At 34.3% G+C, this 19,531-nt stretch overlaps 1 protein-coding gene across 1 annotated transcript; it reads right to left on the bottom strand.

Moving 5' to 3' along the window:
* Positions 1 to 1,557: 1,557 nt before the first annotated feature.
* On the bottom strand, positions 1,558 to 19,320 carry LOC120152945 (LEC14B protein-like). Its single transcript, XM_039165015.1, has 8 exons — positions 19,064 to 19,320; positions 18,851 to 18,970; positions 3,772 to 3,849; positions 3,362 to 3,538; positions 2,852 to 2,929; positions 2,565 to 2,740; positions 2,166 to 2,406; positions 1,558 to 1,893 (listed from the first exon to the last, which is right to left on the bottom strand). The coding sequence occupies exons 1-8, from the start codon at positions 19,241 to 19,243 to the stop codon at positions 1,558 to 1,560; spliced, it is 1,386 nt and encodes a 461-aa protein (XP_039020946.1). The 5' UTR covers positions 19,244 to 19,320.
* Positions 19,321 to 19,531: the final 211 nt, after the last annotated feature.

The following is a 19,531-nucleotide window of genomic DNA, read 5'->3' as shown; positions in this document are numbered from 1 at the left end:
GGTCATATTTTTGTATTTAATGCAGGAAGTATCGATACTGAGAGACTGAGTATCGATACTACAAGCTTCTAGACAACATTTAATGTGGGAAACTACTCCCAACGACTCTATTCACTCCCAAAACAATCCAAGCGGCTGGAATTAATTGAGGGAGCATAAAAACAAGATTCTAAGTCATATGTGAAGACAATAGATAAAAGAGAAAGTAAAAAACAACAAATTTCAGTCAAATTAAGTTAACATTCTTCAATATTCATTTTGTTTTCAAAGAACACTTTTTGTACTCATTTGTATTTATTTCTCAAATGTTCTTATTTGTTATTGAATTGTGCAAACACATTCCCAATGAAGATTTTATAAGTTTGCAATCTGTAATTTTCTCTTTGAGAGAGTGTCTCGAGAATTTCGGGTATAATTCTTGAGGGAGTTGTAAGGTTACACCTTATCCTTGAAGGTAGATACAAATTAGTGAATTTGTGGAAATCTTTTGTGTGGATAACTAAGGTAGTGGATGTAGACTTTGGTTGATAAAGTCGAACCACTCTAAATTCTTGTGTTCAATTTTATATTTTTCTCTCAAGCTTCCACCAAATTTTTTTTAATTGCCAATTACCCCCTCTAGGCTATTTCATCCATTCGATTAACTCAACAATTTTTAAATAAAATATCATTTAAAAATATATTTTTTAAAAAATCTGATTTGACAAGTGTCACTCAATGATTTTTTTAACATTAGTAACCTAAAAGTATAACAGAGAAAACATTAAGCACATATTTTTAATGAAAATTTCTTTAGGCACCAAAAATCAATTTGAGATATAATTTAGGCACCTAAAAATGTATTAAGCCAAAAAAAGTATTTAAACAAGTACAAAATTCTATTATATAATTTAAATTTAAATTGAAATTTTATTTAAAGAAAATCATTTTTTTATTACTCATACTTGTTACCTGTAATAAAGAGAATAAAGAGATAATTGATATGCCAAATTTTATTACTTGTATTGTATGCATAGTGGGTATTGCTTTATTCTAGTACACAGTGTGTCTTATTCCATCGGATAATGTGAGGGCTGACTTTATCTTATATCCAATAAGTTCCTATATTTAAGTAGAATTTAATGAACTAATTTGTCACATCTAGAACCGATAAATAACTTAATATTCATATACCTAGAGAAGTATGACGAGGCATTGTTTTCCAGGAACTAAAAGTTAAAACCACGTGTGCCCATCAACATGCATTGAGGAATTCCCCAATGCATGATTTAATCCACCGTCCAAGGTTTAGGGTTTCATGTATGGGGTATCAACTTTTCCCATGGATGTTCTTTTTTGTACAATTGTGGCTTCTTTATGTTGTATAAAGCCTTTATTCTCCCAGCTACTTAAACCCTGAAAATCTTGGGGGAAAGTGGTTTGGTAGGCCATTTTTCCAAATAACTTAAACCAAAAATTTTAAGGTGTTCGATGGCGGTTCACCCTTTTTTGTTTGACTATACAGTCGTCAGAGGTGAACATGAGGATGTTGATCGATAACAATTCATTCTTTCTGATTTAAATAGAAAGTCGATGGATAATGAATACGATCCAAAGTAAAGTATATGTGAATGTGAATGAGCCAAGCTTAAATGGGCCTAGAAGCCGGGAGGAATTGACATTAGTGGGTGAAGCACCGAGATTTAGCCGTTTCTCTGCAGAAGTTTCCATGCACGGAATGCAAGCCCCACCCCTCATTGTTTGTTTCCTAAGGACACCCTCAAGAAATTGAGGGGCATACAGCCTTACACCATGAACCCAACAAACCAAAACAGCTAGCATTTCACTACGGTTCCATCTTATGCTTTCCTTCTGTCTTTTTACTCGGACCCATCGCTGTAGTCGACCACAATTCTAGAAAAACACAAACCTCTCATCATCGCTGCAGTTAACTCTGATCAAATCTACGCTGCAATGATGCTTGTTTCCACATTGCAGAACCAGCTCTCTGCATTCATTAACATAGTCCAAACGCATATATATATATATATATATATATATATATGGATGAGGCACATGAACAAACTTACATCGAGAATTTTTGTTTATTTATGTACGGCTAGATTTTTCTTTTGACCCGTGCTGCAACAAAAGATTTGAGAAATAGATGACATGTTAACAAATACTTCAACACAGACAGAGTTAGATGAAGGAAAATATCTTGCTAATTTGACTAATATATCAAGAAACAGCAAATAAGAGCACTCACCTCTGTTCGGGGGAAAAATAACAGCGAATAAGAGTCCGCAAGACCGAGTGACCCTTATAAGTAGCCACAGACTGGTCACACGGGTGTTTAAAATCTCTGGCCTGTGGTGGGTAGTCCATCCATCTGTAATCCCATTCGTAATTCCTAACCCTAAATTGCTGCAAAACAAATAAAATGTCGTTTAGCTTTAGCTTCCAACTATCGCCGAAACTCAATTCGATAAATAAATAAAGTTCTGTTAAATAGCATACACACATGGCATATGCACGCAGAGAAAATCTAAACTATGCACTTGGGAAACCGAAGAAAGGCGTACCAGGAGGTATTGGAGGACATTTTTCTGATATCCCAAAGCTTTATAGTCTGATCTTTACCATTTGATATGAAATAACGATCATCTCCACGACTGTCGATAAATGTAATACCTTCTAGATGTCCCATCAAGACTCCTGCTGGCTTATCTTTTGCAATGAAGCAACGTCTATCCCACACCTAACAAAATCAAAATAATACCATCCTTTACTTAATCAAAAGCGAAATTACAACATATCTAAATCCCAAGCTTACAATACCATGTTCAGGCTTTCTTTGACTTGAATTTACCTTGCAGAGATTATCGTCACTCCCCGAATATATCAAATTACCACCTTCATCGGCAAAGGTTACTGTGTTAACATCAGCCTGCAAGATGAAATAGGAATCGACTTTAGGTCCCCTGAAAATAAAGCATTTTCTTGCTCATGCAACATTTGGGCGTTTAAATGACAGACATCTAAGGCAAGAGCTAACTTAGATACAACCACAAGTCAGCAGAGGCAACTAATACAAGAGAGCAATAATAATACGAGACAAAAAGTATCTGTTCTCCGTTAAATATTATTCTTGAGGAAGCCAAATGTTCAACTTCCACACATTTTATTATTCATTCACTCATTCAAGTCAGTTCGTGAAGAAGACTCGAATTATAGAAAATGTTTTAGAAGTAGGGGGGCATAATCACTTATAGTGGTGGATAGGGATAAACTGATAATTGGGAAAAATCAACAATACCCACGATAAAATATTTACAAAACGACAAGCTTATCATTTTGAGAATACACAAGCAGTGAACCCAGTGTGTGCCGCAATTCGAAGGGAAAGCTTGTTTGAATCGAGATCATAAACATATATTGAGTTGTCACTGCTTCCAGCTACAAGTTCTCGTCCATCGGTTGAAAATTTCACAGAGAATAATCCGAAAGAATACCCTCTATAGTCATGAGAAACAAAGTCCAATCCTTCATGGATCTCCTGAAAAACATTACAAGTCCAAAAAGTGTGACCAAGATTGTTGGGAAAAATAATGCTTTGATGAATATACTAGACACCCACAATCAGAAACTTACATGTCGTTCACCTTCTATATATGTGTGCATGTGTGTGTGTGTTCGGGATGGTCATGACCCGACATGAGAGTCTTTTATGTGAAACCAGTAAACTAATAGCCATCCTAATTTCAACGATTACAAAGGAAAGCATTTTTCCGTGACATTTGCAAGGGATTCTGTGGTGGCAGACCCGACATTAACAATATGAACTATAGGTGACATGCTGGTATAAACCTGAAATAAAGGAATATAAATTTGATTAGGATATCTGCAAAAGAGAAAGAAATAAAACCTTTAAGGCCATTTGGAACAAACCTTTCACTTACCAGATGCGAAACAGTGTTGACTGTAATAAAAGAATCAATAGTGATAAGAAAACGAAAAATCAACCAAGTATTAAAACATTCATTCTGCATTACAAAAATGATTTGCTCGAATAATGATGGTCGTTTTTCAATTTAAAAGTCTTTTTCCATCTTTATTCCTTGGTTTTTTAATCTTCCCCATTACTTGCTCATTTTAGAATTGTAGGTTGACATTAGGTAACCAACGAGAAGCCAGGTTAACACAGATTATCAGCTAGTTATTGATAATAAATCCATTACAAGAAAACTTGAACGTGAAACCGACAGATAACTAGAACAAAACAGGCACAGATGTATATACAGATGTCCAGACAAATCTGTTATTGTTTTCTCATGTCCCATAGAGAGTAAGACCATGACATCCTATATGATACACTAATATGGTTGGTACTCAAAAGCTATCCTCTACCACTTTATCACGGTGAACCATTGTTTTCGGTTTGGTATTATACGGTTCGGTTTAAAGTCTCAATTTATTTTATTCGGTTCGGTTCGGGTTTTCCATATGGAACCCATTTGTTTCATATTGAACCGAATAGGCAATTTTTTTAAAAAAATTATAGTTTCAAGTGATTTTTTCATTGAAAAACCGATAAACAGAACCGAACCGAAAAACCCGAACCGTTAAAAAAACCGGTTTCAGTTTTTTCGATTTTTTAACCATTCGATTTCGGTTTAAATTTTGAAAAATCGTTTATCTCAGTTCAATTCAATTTTTGATAAAAAACCGAACCGAACCGAATTCACCCCTAATGTCAACTAGAATAGTTTTCGAAATGTTCTGGTTCACGGGAAGGAAGACACTTAAAAACGTTAAAATTAGATAGGGATGTGTAAAAGAATGAGTAAAAGAAACAGTAGACACTAATTTTTCCATTTTTAAATTATTATTATTTTTATAATTATTATAATTATTATAAATATGATGATTATTATTATTATTATTATTAAATAAAATACATATTACAAATTACAATGGACACGGAGGCCCGTTTACATGCCCAGACCCAATCTAGGCCCAACAAGAACCGGCCCAAGACTAATCTTAAACCCAATTAGGGTTTGTATCATCTCAACCAGCCGCCCAACATCATTAGCCGTTGGATCTGGACCAGATCCAACGGTCCAGAGCCCTTTAGAGGAAACCCTAGGATTATGATACCCTAGGGACCACGCGACGCCGCCTCTGATGTCATATCTACTGCCGACACTCCACTGCCACGCCACCTCGCTGCCGAAGCCTCTAGAAGGTCAGCTGCCCATCCACGTCGTAGATATATGGTGAGTCCCCACCATAGTTCGGTGACTCACCGAAAACCCCTCTTAGGACCAGACCGAAGGAAGCTCCGACGAGGCCTATAAATGGCCATCCCCTACAGAGAAGAAAAAAATAGGGCAAGAAAGAGGAACCAATAGAGACGAACAACAACCAACACAGCAAGACACGACGAAGAACTGACAGACCAACAACAACGTTCGAACAGAAATGAATAAATAAAGAGAAACGGGAAGCAACCACCAAAGACCCATATTTACAAACCGAACGAAAAGAGAAGAGAGTGAAGAAACTTACATAGAAGAGCCGAACGCCGTGGAACCACCGGAAAACTTTGTGAAAACCGAGGTAAAACCCTTCGGTTTTGTTTAGATCTACGGTGATTTAGGATTTTTTAGGACAAAACGAAAGTGGACCTAGGTTCAGGAGAAAAAGGGGTTTGATTCGATATATTTTTCTAAGTTTCGACCACCGTGGGTGGTGGCCGGTGGTGGTGGTCTGCGACGGAATAACAGAGGCCAGCCGGGATCAGTTTTCCTCCGGGGTGGGAAATGAAGAGAGAAGGCAGAGCTTCGCCCTCATAGAGAGAGAAGCTAAAACAAAAAAAAATGAAAATTTGGCCCAAGAGGACCGGTTAAAGGGTATTTAAATCCCTCCCCAAAAGACGTCATTTTGGGGAGGGGTGTCTGTGTAATTTCTAAAGCGGAAAAACCCTTTCCGCAGTCCTTTCAAGTTTGTAACTTTACGAGTTGGTAACTAAAATCAATTTATGATCATTTCAATTCGGTCTTCAAATTTTAATTTAATTTAAAATTTAGTCATTATTACTATATTTACATATTTAGAGTAAATACCATATTTAGTCCCTTATAATTTTAATTAATTTTATTTGAATCCCGTATTAATATTTATGGCTAAATTACACTGTTAATAATTATATTTTATAATGATTCGAATTATGTCCAATAATTTAGATATTTTACATTTTAATCATGTTATTTTAATTTTATTTATTTTATTCATTGTTTAGTTGCATTCTAATATAATTTTTATTATTATCCTTTAAATTTTCATTATTATTTTATTATTACTTTATTTTAGTCATATTAATATATATTATTTGATTTATTTGATAAATTAATAATATTTATTTATTTTTATATATTAAGAAAGGGCGGTCTTAAAATAACTAGATGTCATATTCTGTTATTTTAAATAAATAAATATTTTGATTATAGAAATTATATATATTTAATTTAGTTTTATTTAAATTATTTTTTAAGAAAAATTATCATATTTTTATATTTATTTATTTTTTAATATTAAAGAAAGGGACTGTCTTAAAGCAACTAGATGTTATTTTCTAATATTTTTAAATAAATAATTACTCTATTTATAAAACCCAAAAAATATATATTTTTACTTTAGTTTTATAAAAATTATTTTAATTTTTGATTGAATCTAGAATAAGAGGATCATAAATTAAATTTATATTTGAATTCTTAAATTCTATTATTAGAGACAATTTATAATCAACATGGACCAATTTTGTGCGTTGTGGGGGTGCTAATCATTCCCCAAACGTAACCGACCACGAATCTTTTTTATTATTAAAAAAGAACGAATTTTGGTTAAATGCAGACTAGTTACTCTTTTAAAATGGTATTTTCTTAAAAACTATTTTAAAAGATGATTTTTATGTATTCGGCCTACCTAACCCAAAAGGCCGATGGCGACTCCAAACATTTCCTTAAAAAACCATTTATTTATTCACATACTTTCCCGCCAAGTAAAATTCGTGCCCGGGCGAAAAACGGTTACGACAGCTTGGCGACTCCGCTGGGGACCCTGGTTAACCTAAGTCGATTATATATTGTCTCTAGAGTTAGAAATTGAGAACCCAATTTTATTTAATTTATGATTCCTTTTATTTCTTTCAATTTTTTTTATACCCTTGTATATTTATTTGTATTTAATTGCTTTTTAGATATTAATTTTTGTGTGAAAATTTCTCCTCACACACAATACTTACATTGCATAATATAAGCTATATACCCGAGCTCTTTTCCCTTTTAAGTGGAAGTGAAAGCGACGTCTTTGTGAGAATTTATTCTCCGTGTCAGACCTAGAAAATAACTTTCGGGGTTCATATACTCTATGTCTTCGTGAGAATTTATTCTCCATGTCAGGCATAGAGAAATGTGTCCTCTCGAATTGAACTCGATCCGCTTAAGTCTGTAATGGACTAGGATTGAGGGTTTGGCAGCCCAAGGGGGCACCAACAAGGACAATTCGAGTACCTTTACTCTTAGAACCAAAACCCTGCATATAATAAACCCTAGAAATTCACCTGATCTTAGACATTACTAACACTCTGTCTGTAAGTGTACACAAAGGAGAAATAAGATCTAGCTTTTAATATATTTGATTTCATTTTTTTATTCTAAATAAATGCTTGCAAACTAGAAATCATGCGGTTAGGTTAATTTTTCCAAACAAAGCATGGAACTAGAAAGCATGAGATTAGGATATATATATATATACCATGATAGATATGATCTTTTATTTCCATTAATTGGTACTAACCATTTTATATTTTCTTATTTTTTTATTTTTTTATATATTTTGCTCTAACTTGTTTATATTGATTTCTTGTGCTTGCATTGCATGATCATGGCATATCCAGAAGGTGTTGACTCGAGAGAGTGTTCATCAAATTGAAAAGTTTTCATAAATGGACAAAAAGTTTTATGATCAAGCAAACTATGATGCAGCCAAGGAAAGACATCATGTGGAAACTCTGAGGATAGAAGAGAGTTATGCACACAAAGATCATGTTATATTAATACCAAAAGTATTACAAAGATCCTGTTAGATTAATACCAAAAAACATTCTACAATAAGAGTATCAGTCGAGGCATTTAGAATAAAGGAGGTTTTTATGAAGCTCAAGAATGTTATTTGAAGGATAAAAACAAGAAATTGAGCACAGAAATGGAAACCATGCATGAAGATTTCCAAAAGATCAGTCAAGCCTTTCAAAATGTTGGCATAGGAAACACCCCAGAAGAGTGGATAACAGGGGTCACCAAACTGAAAAAGAGTTGCAACATACATGAACATCTTATCAAAGAACTCCGTAACCATAAAAATTCCCTTACAAGGGAGAATGACCAACATTGCCTACAACTCCGAAGGTTGACACAGAAGATGAAGGAAAAAGACAAAGTCATGAAAGACGATGCTATCCATACAAGCAATATGGATCTTAAATGATAGATTTAGCCGACTTTACAAGGGATTGAAGTAGATTGATAACTCAACTTTTGAGCAGGAATGAAAACTAACTTATTTTTGGAGAAGTTAGGAATGAAAGTTATCCCCTATATGTAAAGTTTTGGAGAAGTTAGGAATGAAAGTTATCCCATATATGTAAAGTTTTGTTCGATGTACCGAAACTTTTGTGTTCAATGAAATCTGTTTTAAAATGATCACTCTTGAGTAACACCTTTTCATACATGCATTTGCATTTCGTATCTTTGCATTTTCATTTTGCATTCGTACTTTTATGTTTAATTTTGCATTGCACAATTTGCATTCACATCTTTGTATTTTTACGTTTATATTTACATTTTCATTTTTGCATTTGTATCTTTGCATAATTACATTTTGTTTCAAACTATTTTACATGCATGTAATCATCAAAATATGGGAATAATTTGTGGAGGATTCTATGACAGAATTTTCGAAATCAAATTAGAGCTAACTTGGTTTTCCTAAAGAAGGATAATAGCCATGAATGAGATTTTAGCAAGAGTTGGTAGAATCGGGAAACTGCAAGAGCAACTTATCAAGACTCAACAAGAGATGATTGATCAAGTAAAAAGGTTCCAGGGTGATTCAAATGAACAAATGGATCAAGCAAAAAAATTCCAAGATGATTCAAAAGAGCAAATGACAAAACTAATGGATATGGTGAATATTATGATTCATGGAGAGAAACCCTTAGAGAATCCTGTTGTAACAGATTTGAATGAGATTATGAATGTTAATGGTATAGCTAATGCAATGAAAACAAATGACCAAGAACTTGTCAAGAAATGTGGAAATCCAATAAGACTCTCAGAAAAGGCGACACAGATCAAGTTGAAGCGAAGCATAGAAGAGGTTCAAAAGCCATTGAAGGAAGCTAAGAAAAGCAAAATGAAAGTGATACCTCTCATTCCAATTATAATCTCATATTCAATCTTGTTACTTTTTCTCTTTGAAAGTGGTATTGTAACACCCATTCCTCCTAGAGCTTATTCTTGGCATCCAGATTGACATGATGGCAAAAATTTATGCAATTATCATTCCGGAGATTTCAGTCATTCTGCGGAAAATTGTATAATTCTGAAATTAAAAGTCCAAGATCTTATAATAGAAGGGTTGCTATGTTTTGAAGATAGAAAACCTAAGCTCCTCAAAACTCAGAACTGGTCGAGAAAGAGAAATGTTCAAATTACTGTCTGTCTCATGATGTTGGTCAAGAATCAAACATTCAAAGAAAACATTTTGGTCATCTGTCACAAGGTCTTCAAGAAAGCAAAGTAAACAATTATAAGGAGACCGTGATGTCAATGGAAATTCTACCCAAGTTTCCTTCAATTTCATACAACAAGTTATATTACAAGTTGTTCCAAGCCCAGATTATTACTCCATGTCGAGCTAAGCCTTTCTTGCTTACATACTCGAGTTGGTATAATGAGAAACTCTCTTGTGATTATCATATTGGAGCCTGAGGGCACTCTATCAAGAATTATGGTAACTTCAACGATGAGTTCAAGAGCTTTTGGTTCATGGAATCATAGAGATAGATGTTAACAATCAGTCCATTTTGGTCAGACAATTGGGATTCAACCACCAAAATAAAGTTAATAGGCTCAAGGCAAATGAAGATCATACAACGAAAGATATTAAAAAGAAAAAAGACAAAACTAAAGAAGGTGAAGTATATAAGGCAGATTTAACTCTCGATACTTCTCTGGTGCTAAAAAATGAGAAAGAGATGAGAAATGAAGAAATGAAAGGAAAGGTAATTCGAGATTGGCCCATAGGTCTAAGAAAAAATGGGGCAGATGTAACCCAGAAGACACCTTAGACACATATATCAGATTTTTTGAAAATAAGTGAGGCAGGAGGCAATTTAATGAGTTTGGCGAATGCTACACCAACCATAGCTGTAATGAGCTTTCAAAAACACGACAAAACTGTCATCACCAAGGAAAGTTGTTATGGATCTAAAATCGAGCCCAATTTCTAGTTGGGGAAGAAAAAGGCGATGATGGAAACTACTCAGGAGAAAGAAGACATTTATCTGAAAGCTTATCCAAAGGAGTTGACACACAAAAAAATGATCAAGAAATGGGGGGAAAATAAGGATGAAAATCCTGGGCCAAGTACACACCCAACATTCGAGGAATGATAGAGCAAGCTAAACAAAACAAGTGGAAGTTATTATATACCACTGTAGTACTTTTCTATTTTCAGCATCTTATTTGCACATGTTTTTTTGTTCATTTCTCCGCCTTTTGTGCAATAAATAAATTTGTGTTGCTTTTAAGGTTATAATCATTCAGTCAATTTTGCAATCTTGCAGTTCTTTGAATATCAACTGGATTAAAAATCTCTTTAAATGATTAGAGTTATAATCTTTGAAAAAATATTAAGATTGAAAACCAGAAAAACAAGGACCCTTGACCTTACCTCAGATGAAATATACCCAAAAAATATCCTATTACAAATATGAGATAGCCTTCTCCTATTAAAATGAATTACAAAAAGGATTGGTATTTATATATAGGAGCATACAACATGGAGCATCGTTGGTGTATTGCAAAACCGACTAGAGTATTTTTTCTATTGATGATGTTCGATGATGATCATATTTTTTTACAAAGGTAAATCTAGTTTAAGTCAGTTGCTTCGGAATTGAACTCTATCGAAGAGATTTTTTCTGATTTCCACCAAAACACCTAGACTATAACAGGTTCTTCTTAACAAACTTAAGAAATTGGAGCCTTATACTCATGTTATATTATTATATACAATAAAGCTTGAGTTATCCCCCTAAAGCAATTGGTTAATAGCCCCGGCTTTATGGATAATATTCAGCTAGCCTGTTATACTATTATATGCAATAAAACTGTCACTCCCTTTAGAGCAATTAGTTAATCGCCCCAGCTTTATGGATAAGTTTCAACTAGCCTAATAAAGGTGGTTATATTATTATATACAATAAAGCTGAATTCAGCTAGCCAAAATGGCAAAAAGTTACTAAATAAAGATGGACTAAGGGGATTAAGGAACACCTGTTATAGTTAACCTCACACGAGCACTCAGAAACTTCACTTTTTATATTGATATTTTCATACTGTTTCTACTAGAGTTTACAAAGCTTACACAAATGGAAAATTTTAGAGAATTGAAATAGAAGTATTCTAATAATTGGTTATACAAGTTTGCGCATCCGGTTAAAATACCAAGTACTTAAAGTAAGGCGTGTGGCAAAGTTCACAAAGAGAGAGAGGAGTGACATCTTAAATAGATGTAACCATAGAAAATAAGAAAGCCATCCTGAAACCAAACTAAATCTTGATACTTGTCAAAGAGCTCTAACTCTCACACATTAAAGAGCTCTTAATTCTTTTAATATTCTTTGAATTCATGCTTATGATTTGATTCTATTGTGAACCTGTAATAGGCAATATTTTATAAAATTCTTCGATAAAGAAAGGAAGAAAAACATTTTCAAACAAGACAATCTCAAATGAAGAAGGTCCTTAAAGCAAATTGTTGCTTATTCTACCTCCATTATAGAAAAATAATAAGCAAGGCCAGAATGATGAAGCATTCTTGAAAGCAAGTGGTCCAAAAAGCCAGAAAGTCAGGAGAATTGAACTTGTAACAATCTCCTGTGACATTATTAGTAACTCATCAAGAAAGATTATCCTATTTAAAAGGGACACTTATCTCATACTGATGGCGATAAGCATTACCAGAGAAATTACTTCCCTCAGCCACCAATCCATGTCCCCTAACAGATTCTCAAATCACAGAGCCATAAGTCCCATTAGATATATTATAGGAATGAACAAGTCCACCACCTATACTCTGGTTCTACCGTGAAACTGGCTCAAGTTTTGATATATCATTGCTACTTTTTCCATGCTGATATTTTTCCTTGACAAGATTATATCCATTATGTCCTTCAGAAGATTACTGAACTTGAAATTGAGAACTTATAGGCATATAATAAAACATTGGAATAGATTCTACACTTGTAGGCCTTTCATATGGGGTAACATTGGTTACAAGATTCCAAAAGTAGAGATAACCAGTTTTACCGTCTACTAAACCTTTCCATGGTTTGGGAAGAATATGATATATTTTGGAGCAACAGAAGAGGCAATCGTTGTAGCAGTCATTGCAAGAAAAGACACCAAACAAATTCTTCTTGTTCATCCTGATGATGTTTATTTCTTCCAGTAAGGTTGTTGCACGGGATGCCACTGACAGCAAGGTTGAATCCGCCAAATCTACTCATAAATGTCTCCAACCGATCACCATTCAGCTCTTGCGTATCTGCTTTAAAAGGTATGACAAGCTGGTAAAAGGAGACCTCTGCAGCACAGATCCCAGAGAAAATAGGCAGGACATTGATACCCCTGGGGAACATGTCTCTTAATACCAAAAGATGATAAGCCACTGTGTCAACTTGGAATGGATTACCAAGTGATTTATACCACTCTGTCCAATTAGATCCCTCCAGATCCATAAAATGGTCACCTCATTCAGAAGAGGAACATATCTCAGACATTTCTGTCAAAATGAGTGATTACTTCTTAAATGTTTGTGGCAACAACAGGAAAAATCTTTAAGTTACTCAATAACACCGATGTTTAGTGACACCAGAATGAGAGCATTCAAGATTAACAGATTTGTGTACGAATAAAACCATAAGTACCCAAAATAGTGCATTGGCAAAATTGGACCTCGTGAGGATCATGAGATTCAAATCAAACAAACATTGAAAGTAAGCCTTACAGTTTCAAGTGTTGGAGTATTTTGAATGCCTAATTCAAACAAAAATAATTCATATGGAGCATTTTGAAAGCTCATATCAACAAGAAGAAAATGTTGGGGCAGACTGAAAGCCCATTTCAATCAGAATTAGGAATGTTGATGTATTTTGAGCGTTCATATTAGAAAATATAGGGCATTTTAAAGGCCCACAACAATATGAATATTTTAGCATTTTTGGAGGCTCATCAACAAGAAACAAATGATGGGGCATGCTGAAAGCCCATTTCAATCAAAAATAGGAATGTTGACATATTTTAAATGTTCGCATCAATAAATGTTAGGGCATATTGAGCTTCCATATCATCTTATGGAAAGATCATTGATTTGAGAAAATATTTCCAATAAGATATAAAGATATGAAGAATGAAAATGGCGAAACAGTGGTAGTCGAGCTGACTATACATAATTGCTTCGTTCATCAGGTAATTACATTAGGGTCCTGTTGTTGAACAAATATCTACTCAGCAAGTATGGTTTTAAATACCCAATCTTCTTAACCATGTGTCACATGACAGCGTGTTCTTTGTTAACCTATATCACACTTGCATGGATAAAGATGGTCCCCATACAGACCATTCGATCCAGGGTTCATTTCCTCAAGTTCTCGGCTTTGAATTTGGTCTTTTGTATGTCAGTAATGATTAGAAATATTTCTTTTAGGTTTCTGGCGGTTAGTTTCAACCATACTGTTGGGGTTACGAAGCTGGTTTTCACATCAGTTTTGTTTACTTAATGACATTGAATAAAAAGGCTCAACTTATGTATATTACCCTTATTCCCGTTGTTACTGGATTATCATTTTCATTCGGGTTGAATTGAGTTTTCATTTATTTTGCTTTATTATGTGCGTTTCATCTACAGCAGCAAGAATTCCATGGACATCTTTCTGTACATGGCTCTTATAGTAGATGTGTTTCTATTTCCTACAACACTCATTATGGAAGAAAACGTGATCGATATCACCTTTGTCTTTGCCAGAGATGATATCAAAATCAGTTAGTATCTCTTATTCAATTCGACACTAACATATTTTGTGAATTTGACCAACTTTTTGGTCATGAAACACACCAGCATCCCATTTGTATTCCCACTGAGTTTTGTTCTCAAGTGGTCTTGTAACATCATACAAAAGCTTTGAACACTATGTAAAGAGCTTCATTGAATTAGGGAAGAAGCCACAAGAAAATATTAATGTGTTGTCAAATGTTTTACGAACATCTGGGCAGAAGTCACATGAAAGGATGAATGTATTATCAAATGTTTTACAAAACATCTGTGCAGAAGATTCAGCAGGATGAATGAGTTGTCCAATGTTTTATGAACCAATGATTATGGTGCTGAACCAATATTGTGATCATATGGTTTCCATTTGTAGATCAAGATAAAGTTTGTCTTCTTTGACCCCGAGGTTAGAAGTGAGATATGATGAAGATTTCTTTCCACAGAAGGGAAGCAGAAATTTTAACAACAAGAAACTAGTGGAGCCAACTAAGGTTGTTGTTAAGCATCTCGACATGATATGGTCTGAATGGATTTGTTCGAGATCCAATTAGATGTGGAGACATGAAAGGAATTAGGATAAATCCTCCTTGTGATGTGTTTCAAGAGTCAAATCAGAATAGACAATACTCTCCTAATTAATCCCTACTAAGTTGGGCATATCTACATCTACATTCTTCAAAGATGATAGATTCTCTTCAAAGATGATAGATTCTCTTTTCAAAGATAAAAACTTTATTGGATTTCTATGCAAGTTTAGACGAAGAAAGCCGGTTTTATTAAAAACAAAAATGGGACATTAAGGTCATAATTCTGATTACGACAAAAGATACATAAATGAAACATTTCTTCTGAGACTTAAATGAAGCAAATAAGACACAAAGATACAAGTTGATCAAATGGTTCTTCAGAAATATAGCATAAGTTGTTCCACTGATATCCAAAGGTAACCCTGGAAATAAATGATCAAGTGAAGGAAGACCGAGTTCGCCACTTTGAAATCAAATGAATATTGCATCAACATTCATGCATTCATAAGAACATCATTTGTATATTAGAAAATGAATTACATTGATACATTTGATTGCATTCAAATATGAAATTTTACAGGTTTTCAAATGAAAAAAAGAAGATTCATGATGAAAAATGCCTTACAATTGTAAGATAGAATTCAAACCTCAAATACATAATTCACTTCAAGAGAGGCAAATATCTGAAGAATAAATGGTCTCCATCCACAGAAGAAGTATTATTTTGAAGTGGGACATGTTACCCAATCAACCAAGTTATTTCAAAAAATGAGAAAACGATTTCCAAAGTCTCATTTAATCTTTTATGAAAATGAAATTGTTGAATAGTAAGAAAATGATTTCCAAAGTTTCTTACTTAGTAAACTATTTCCCACATCTGTAAGACCTTCAGTGCATGATGTTTTCAAAACCTTCGGGTCATCTGTAAGACCTTCAGTGCATGATGTTTTCAAAACCTTCGGGTCATCTGTAAGAGCTTCAGTGCATGATGTTTTCAAAACCTTCGGGTCATCTGTAAGACCTTCAGTGCATGATGTTTTCAAAACCTTCGGGTCAACTGTAAGACCTTCAGTGCATGATGTTCAAAACCTTCGGGTCATCTATAAGACCTTCAGTGCATGATGTTTTCAAAACCTTCGAGTCATGTGTAAGACCTTCAGTGCATGATGTTTTCAAAACCTTCAGGTCATCTGTAAGATCTTCAGTGCATGAAGTTTTCAAAACCTTTGGGTCATCTGTAAGACCTTCAGTGCATGATGTTTCCAAAACCTTTGGGTCATCTGTAAGACCTTCAGTGCATGATGTTTTCAAAACCTTTGGGTCATCTATAAGACCTTCAGTGCATGATGTTTTCAAAACCTTTGGGTCATCTATAAGACCTTCAGTGCATGATGTTTCCAAAACCTTCGGGTCATCTGTTAGACCTTCAGTGCATGATGTTTTCAAAACCTTTGGGTCATCTATAAGACCTTCAGTGCATGATGTATCCAAAACCTTCAGGTCATCTGTAAGACCTTCAGTGCATGATGTTTTCAAAGCCTTCGGGTCATCTATAAGACCTTTAGTGCATGATGTTTTCAAAGCCTTCGGGTCATTTGTAAGTCTTCCGAGCAAGATGATAAGACCTCCGGGCCATTCTTAAGACCTCTGGGCAGAATGTTTTCAACATTTTCATCCTAATCAATAGGAGTCAAATGAAAAAATTATTGTATTTTTCGTATTTGCTCTATTATTGTTAACACAAGAATGAGCAAAGAGGGGCAGCTGTAGACACTAATTTTTCTATTTTTAAATTATTATTATTATTATTATTATTAAATAAAGTACATATTACAAATTACAATGGACTCGGAGGCCCGTTTACATGCCCATACCAAATCCAGGCCCAACCAGAATCGGCCTAAGACTAACCCTAAACCCAATTAGGGTTTATATTATCTCAGCTAGCCACCCAACATCATCAACCATTGGATCTGGCAAGATCCAACGGTTCAGAACAAACTACCAGATCCAACGGTCCAGAATAAACCCTAGGGGCCACACGGCCGCCGCTTCCACTGCCACCGCCATTGCCGACGCTTTCACTGCCAGGTGCCTTAGCCAGCTGTTGTCACCTCGTCGAAGACTTCAGAAGCACCAGATAGCCACCCACGTCGCTGCTCTAGGGTGAGTCACCACCCTAGTTCGGTGACTCATCGAATGCTCCCCTTATTACTCGGTCTGATAAGAGCCTCGGTGGTGGCTATAAAAGCCACTGAATCCTGCAAAGAAAAAAAAGACCACGAACAACAACCAACACATCAAGACACGAAGAAGGGCAGACACACCAACAACAACGTTCGAACAGAAACGAAGAAATAAAGAGAAACGAGAAGCAACCACCAACGACCCACATTTAAAAACCGAAAGAAAATAGAAGAGAGTGAAAAAACTTACATCGAAGAGCCGAACGCCGTGGAACCACCAGAAAACTTTATGAAAATCGAGGTAAAACCCTTCGGTTTTGTTTAGATCTACTGTGATTTAGGAGTTTTTAGGATAAAACGAAAGTGGATCTAGGTTCAGGGGAAAAAGGGGTTTACTTCGGTATATTTTTCTAAGTTCTGGCCACCATGAGTGGTGGCCGACGGTGATGGTTTGCGACGGAATAACGGAGGCTGGCCGGGACCGGTTTCCCTCTGGCGTGGGAAATGGAGAGAAGGTAGAGCTTCTCCCTCATAGAGAGAGATGCTAAAACAAAAAAAAATGAAAATTTGGCCCAAGAGGATCGATTAAAGGGTATTTAAATCCCTCCCCAAAAGACGCCGTTTTGGGGAAGGGTGCATGTGTAATTTCCAAAGAGAAAAAACCCTTTCTGCAGTCCTTTCAAGTATGTAACTTTACGAGTTGGTCACTAAAATCAATTTATGATCATTTCAATTCAGTCTTCTAATTTTATTTAATTTATAATTTAGTCATTATTAGTATATTTATATATTTAGGGTAAATACCATATTTAGTCCCTTATAATTTTAATTAATTTTATTTTAATCCGTATTACTATTTTTGGCTAAATTACACTGTTAATACTTATATTTTATAATGATTCGAATTATGTCCATTAATTTAGATATTTTACATTTTAATCATGTTGTTTTAATTTTATTTATTTTAGTCATTGTTTAGTTGCATTCTAATATAATTTTTATTATTATCCTTTAAATTTTCATTATTATTTAATTATTACTTTATTTTAGTCATATTAATATATATTATTTGATTAATTTTATAAATTAATAATATTTATTTATTTTTAAATATTAAGAAAGGGTGATCTTAAAATAACTAGATGTTCTATTATGATATTTTAAATAAATAAATATTTTTATTATAAAAATTATATATATTTAATTTAGTTTTATTTAAATTATTTTTTAAGAAAAATTATCATATTTTTAATTTTATTTATTTTTTAATATTAAAGAAAGGGGCTATCTTAAAGCAACTAGATGTCATTTTTCTAATATTTTTAAATAAATAAATACCCTATTTATAAAACCATAAAAATATATATTTTTACTTTAGTTTTATAAAAATTATTTTAATTATTTGATTGAATCTAGAACAAGAGGATCATAAATTAAATTTATATTTGAATTCTTAAATTCTATTATTAGAGACAATTTATAATAGTCAGGGACCAATTTTGGGCGTTGTAGGGTGCTAATCTTTTCTCAAACGTAACCGATAACGAATCTTTTTTTATTATTAAAAAGAACGAATTTTTGGTTAAATGCAGCCCATTTACTCTTTTAAAATAGTATTTTCTTAAAAACTATTTTAAAAGATGATATTTAGGTATTTGACATATATAACCCAATAGGCCGATGTCGACTTCAAATATTTCCTTAAAAACTATTTATTTATTCACATTTTTTCCCGCCAATTAAAATTGAACTCACAAGATGGCGCTGATCTGGAGAAAGGGATGTGTCAGTAACCGTCCAACGCAAACTCCTAGCAAGAATGTTCTTCTGAACTTTCCAGCCTCTATCTACGTCGTTTATTCTAATATTGCTTCCCTCAAACCAAACATTCGCAACCAAATCAAATCTATTACTACCTACAATCCAATCAAGCCACTCTCGCTCGGATATAAGGAAATGAAGAAATACCTGAAATCCAGCAACAAACAGAGAACCATCAGCTGAAAATTGAGAAACATAGGCTCGGCTGGTCGTTTGGTCCACAAGCCAAGGACCATTTACAGGAAAATAACTGCTAAGCATGTGACAACAATCTGCGGATGAGAATCTTCCTCTTCCCGAATAGTTCCCTTCTCGACCTGCCAACATCCTCACTGGTGAAACGGGTTATTGCTGCTTTCCAGGCATGAGTCGACGAAGTTGATCAAGTGGCCCTGATCTTATATTTGTAAGCTGTGCAATCTCATCATTACCACCATCGAACAACTCGGATTCTACATCCAGCCTACTCACGGCGTACCCCATTTCATCAACCGCAACCCCAGTTACTGAAACAAACATGCTTTTAATATAAAATCACTGCCAATATTTTCTTATGAATAATGCATACACATATCTGATAACCCTTCATGCCAAACAACAGTTTCTGGGTTCTTA

This window comes from Hibiscus syriacus, unplaced genomic scaffold (assembly GCF_006381635.1).
Source record: "Hibiscus syriacus cultivar Baekdansim isolate YM2019G1 unplaced genomic scaffold, ASM638163v2 tig00111096_pilon, whole genome shotgun sequence".
Lineage (NCBI taxonomy): Eukaryota > Viridiplantae > Streptophyta > Magnoliopsida > Malvales > Malvaceae > Hibiscus > Hibiscus syriacus.
This window is presented reverse-complemented; position numbering and strand designations above follow the sequence as displayed.

Excerpts from the sequence above, each read along its gene's own strand:
- LOC120152945 (XM_039165015.1), bottom strand. The coding sequence starts at position 19,243 with ATGTTGGCAGGTCGAGAAGGGAACTATTCGGGAAGAGGAAGATTCTCA. Across the intron at positions 3,850-18,850 it reads CTCCAGATCAGCGCCATCTT|GTTTATACCAGCATGTCACC; the intron begins GTGAGTTCAATT and ends CCTTTATTTCAG. Across the intron at positions 3,539-3,771 it reads AATCCCTTGCAAATGTCACG|GAGATCCATGAAGGATTGGA; the intron begins GAAAAATGCTTT and ends AATGTTTTTCAG.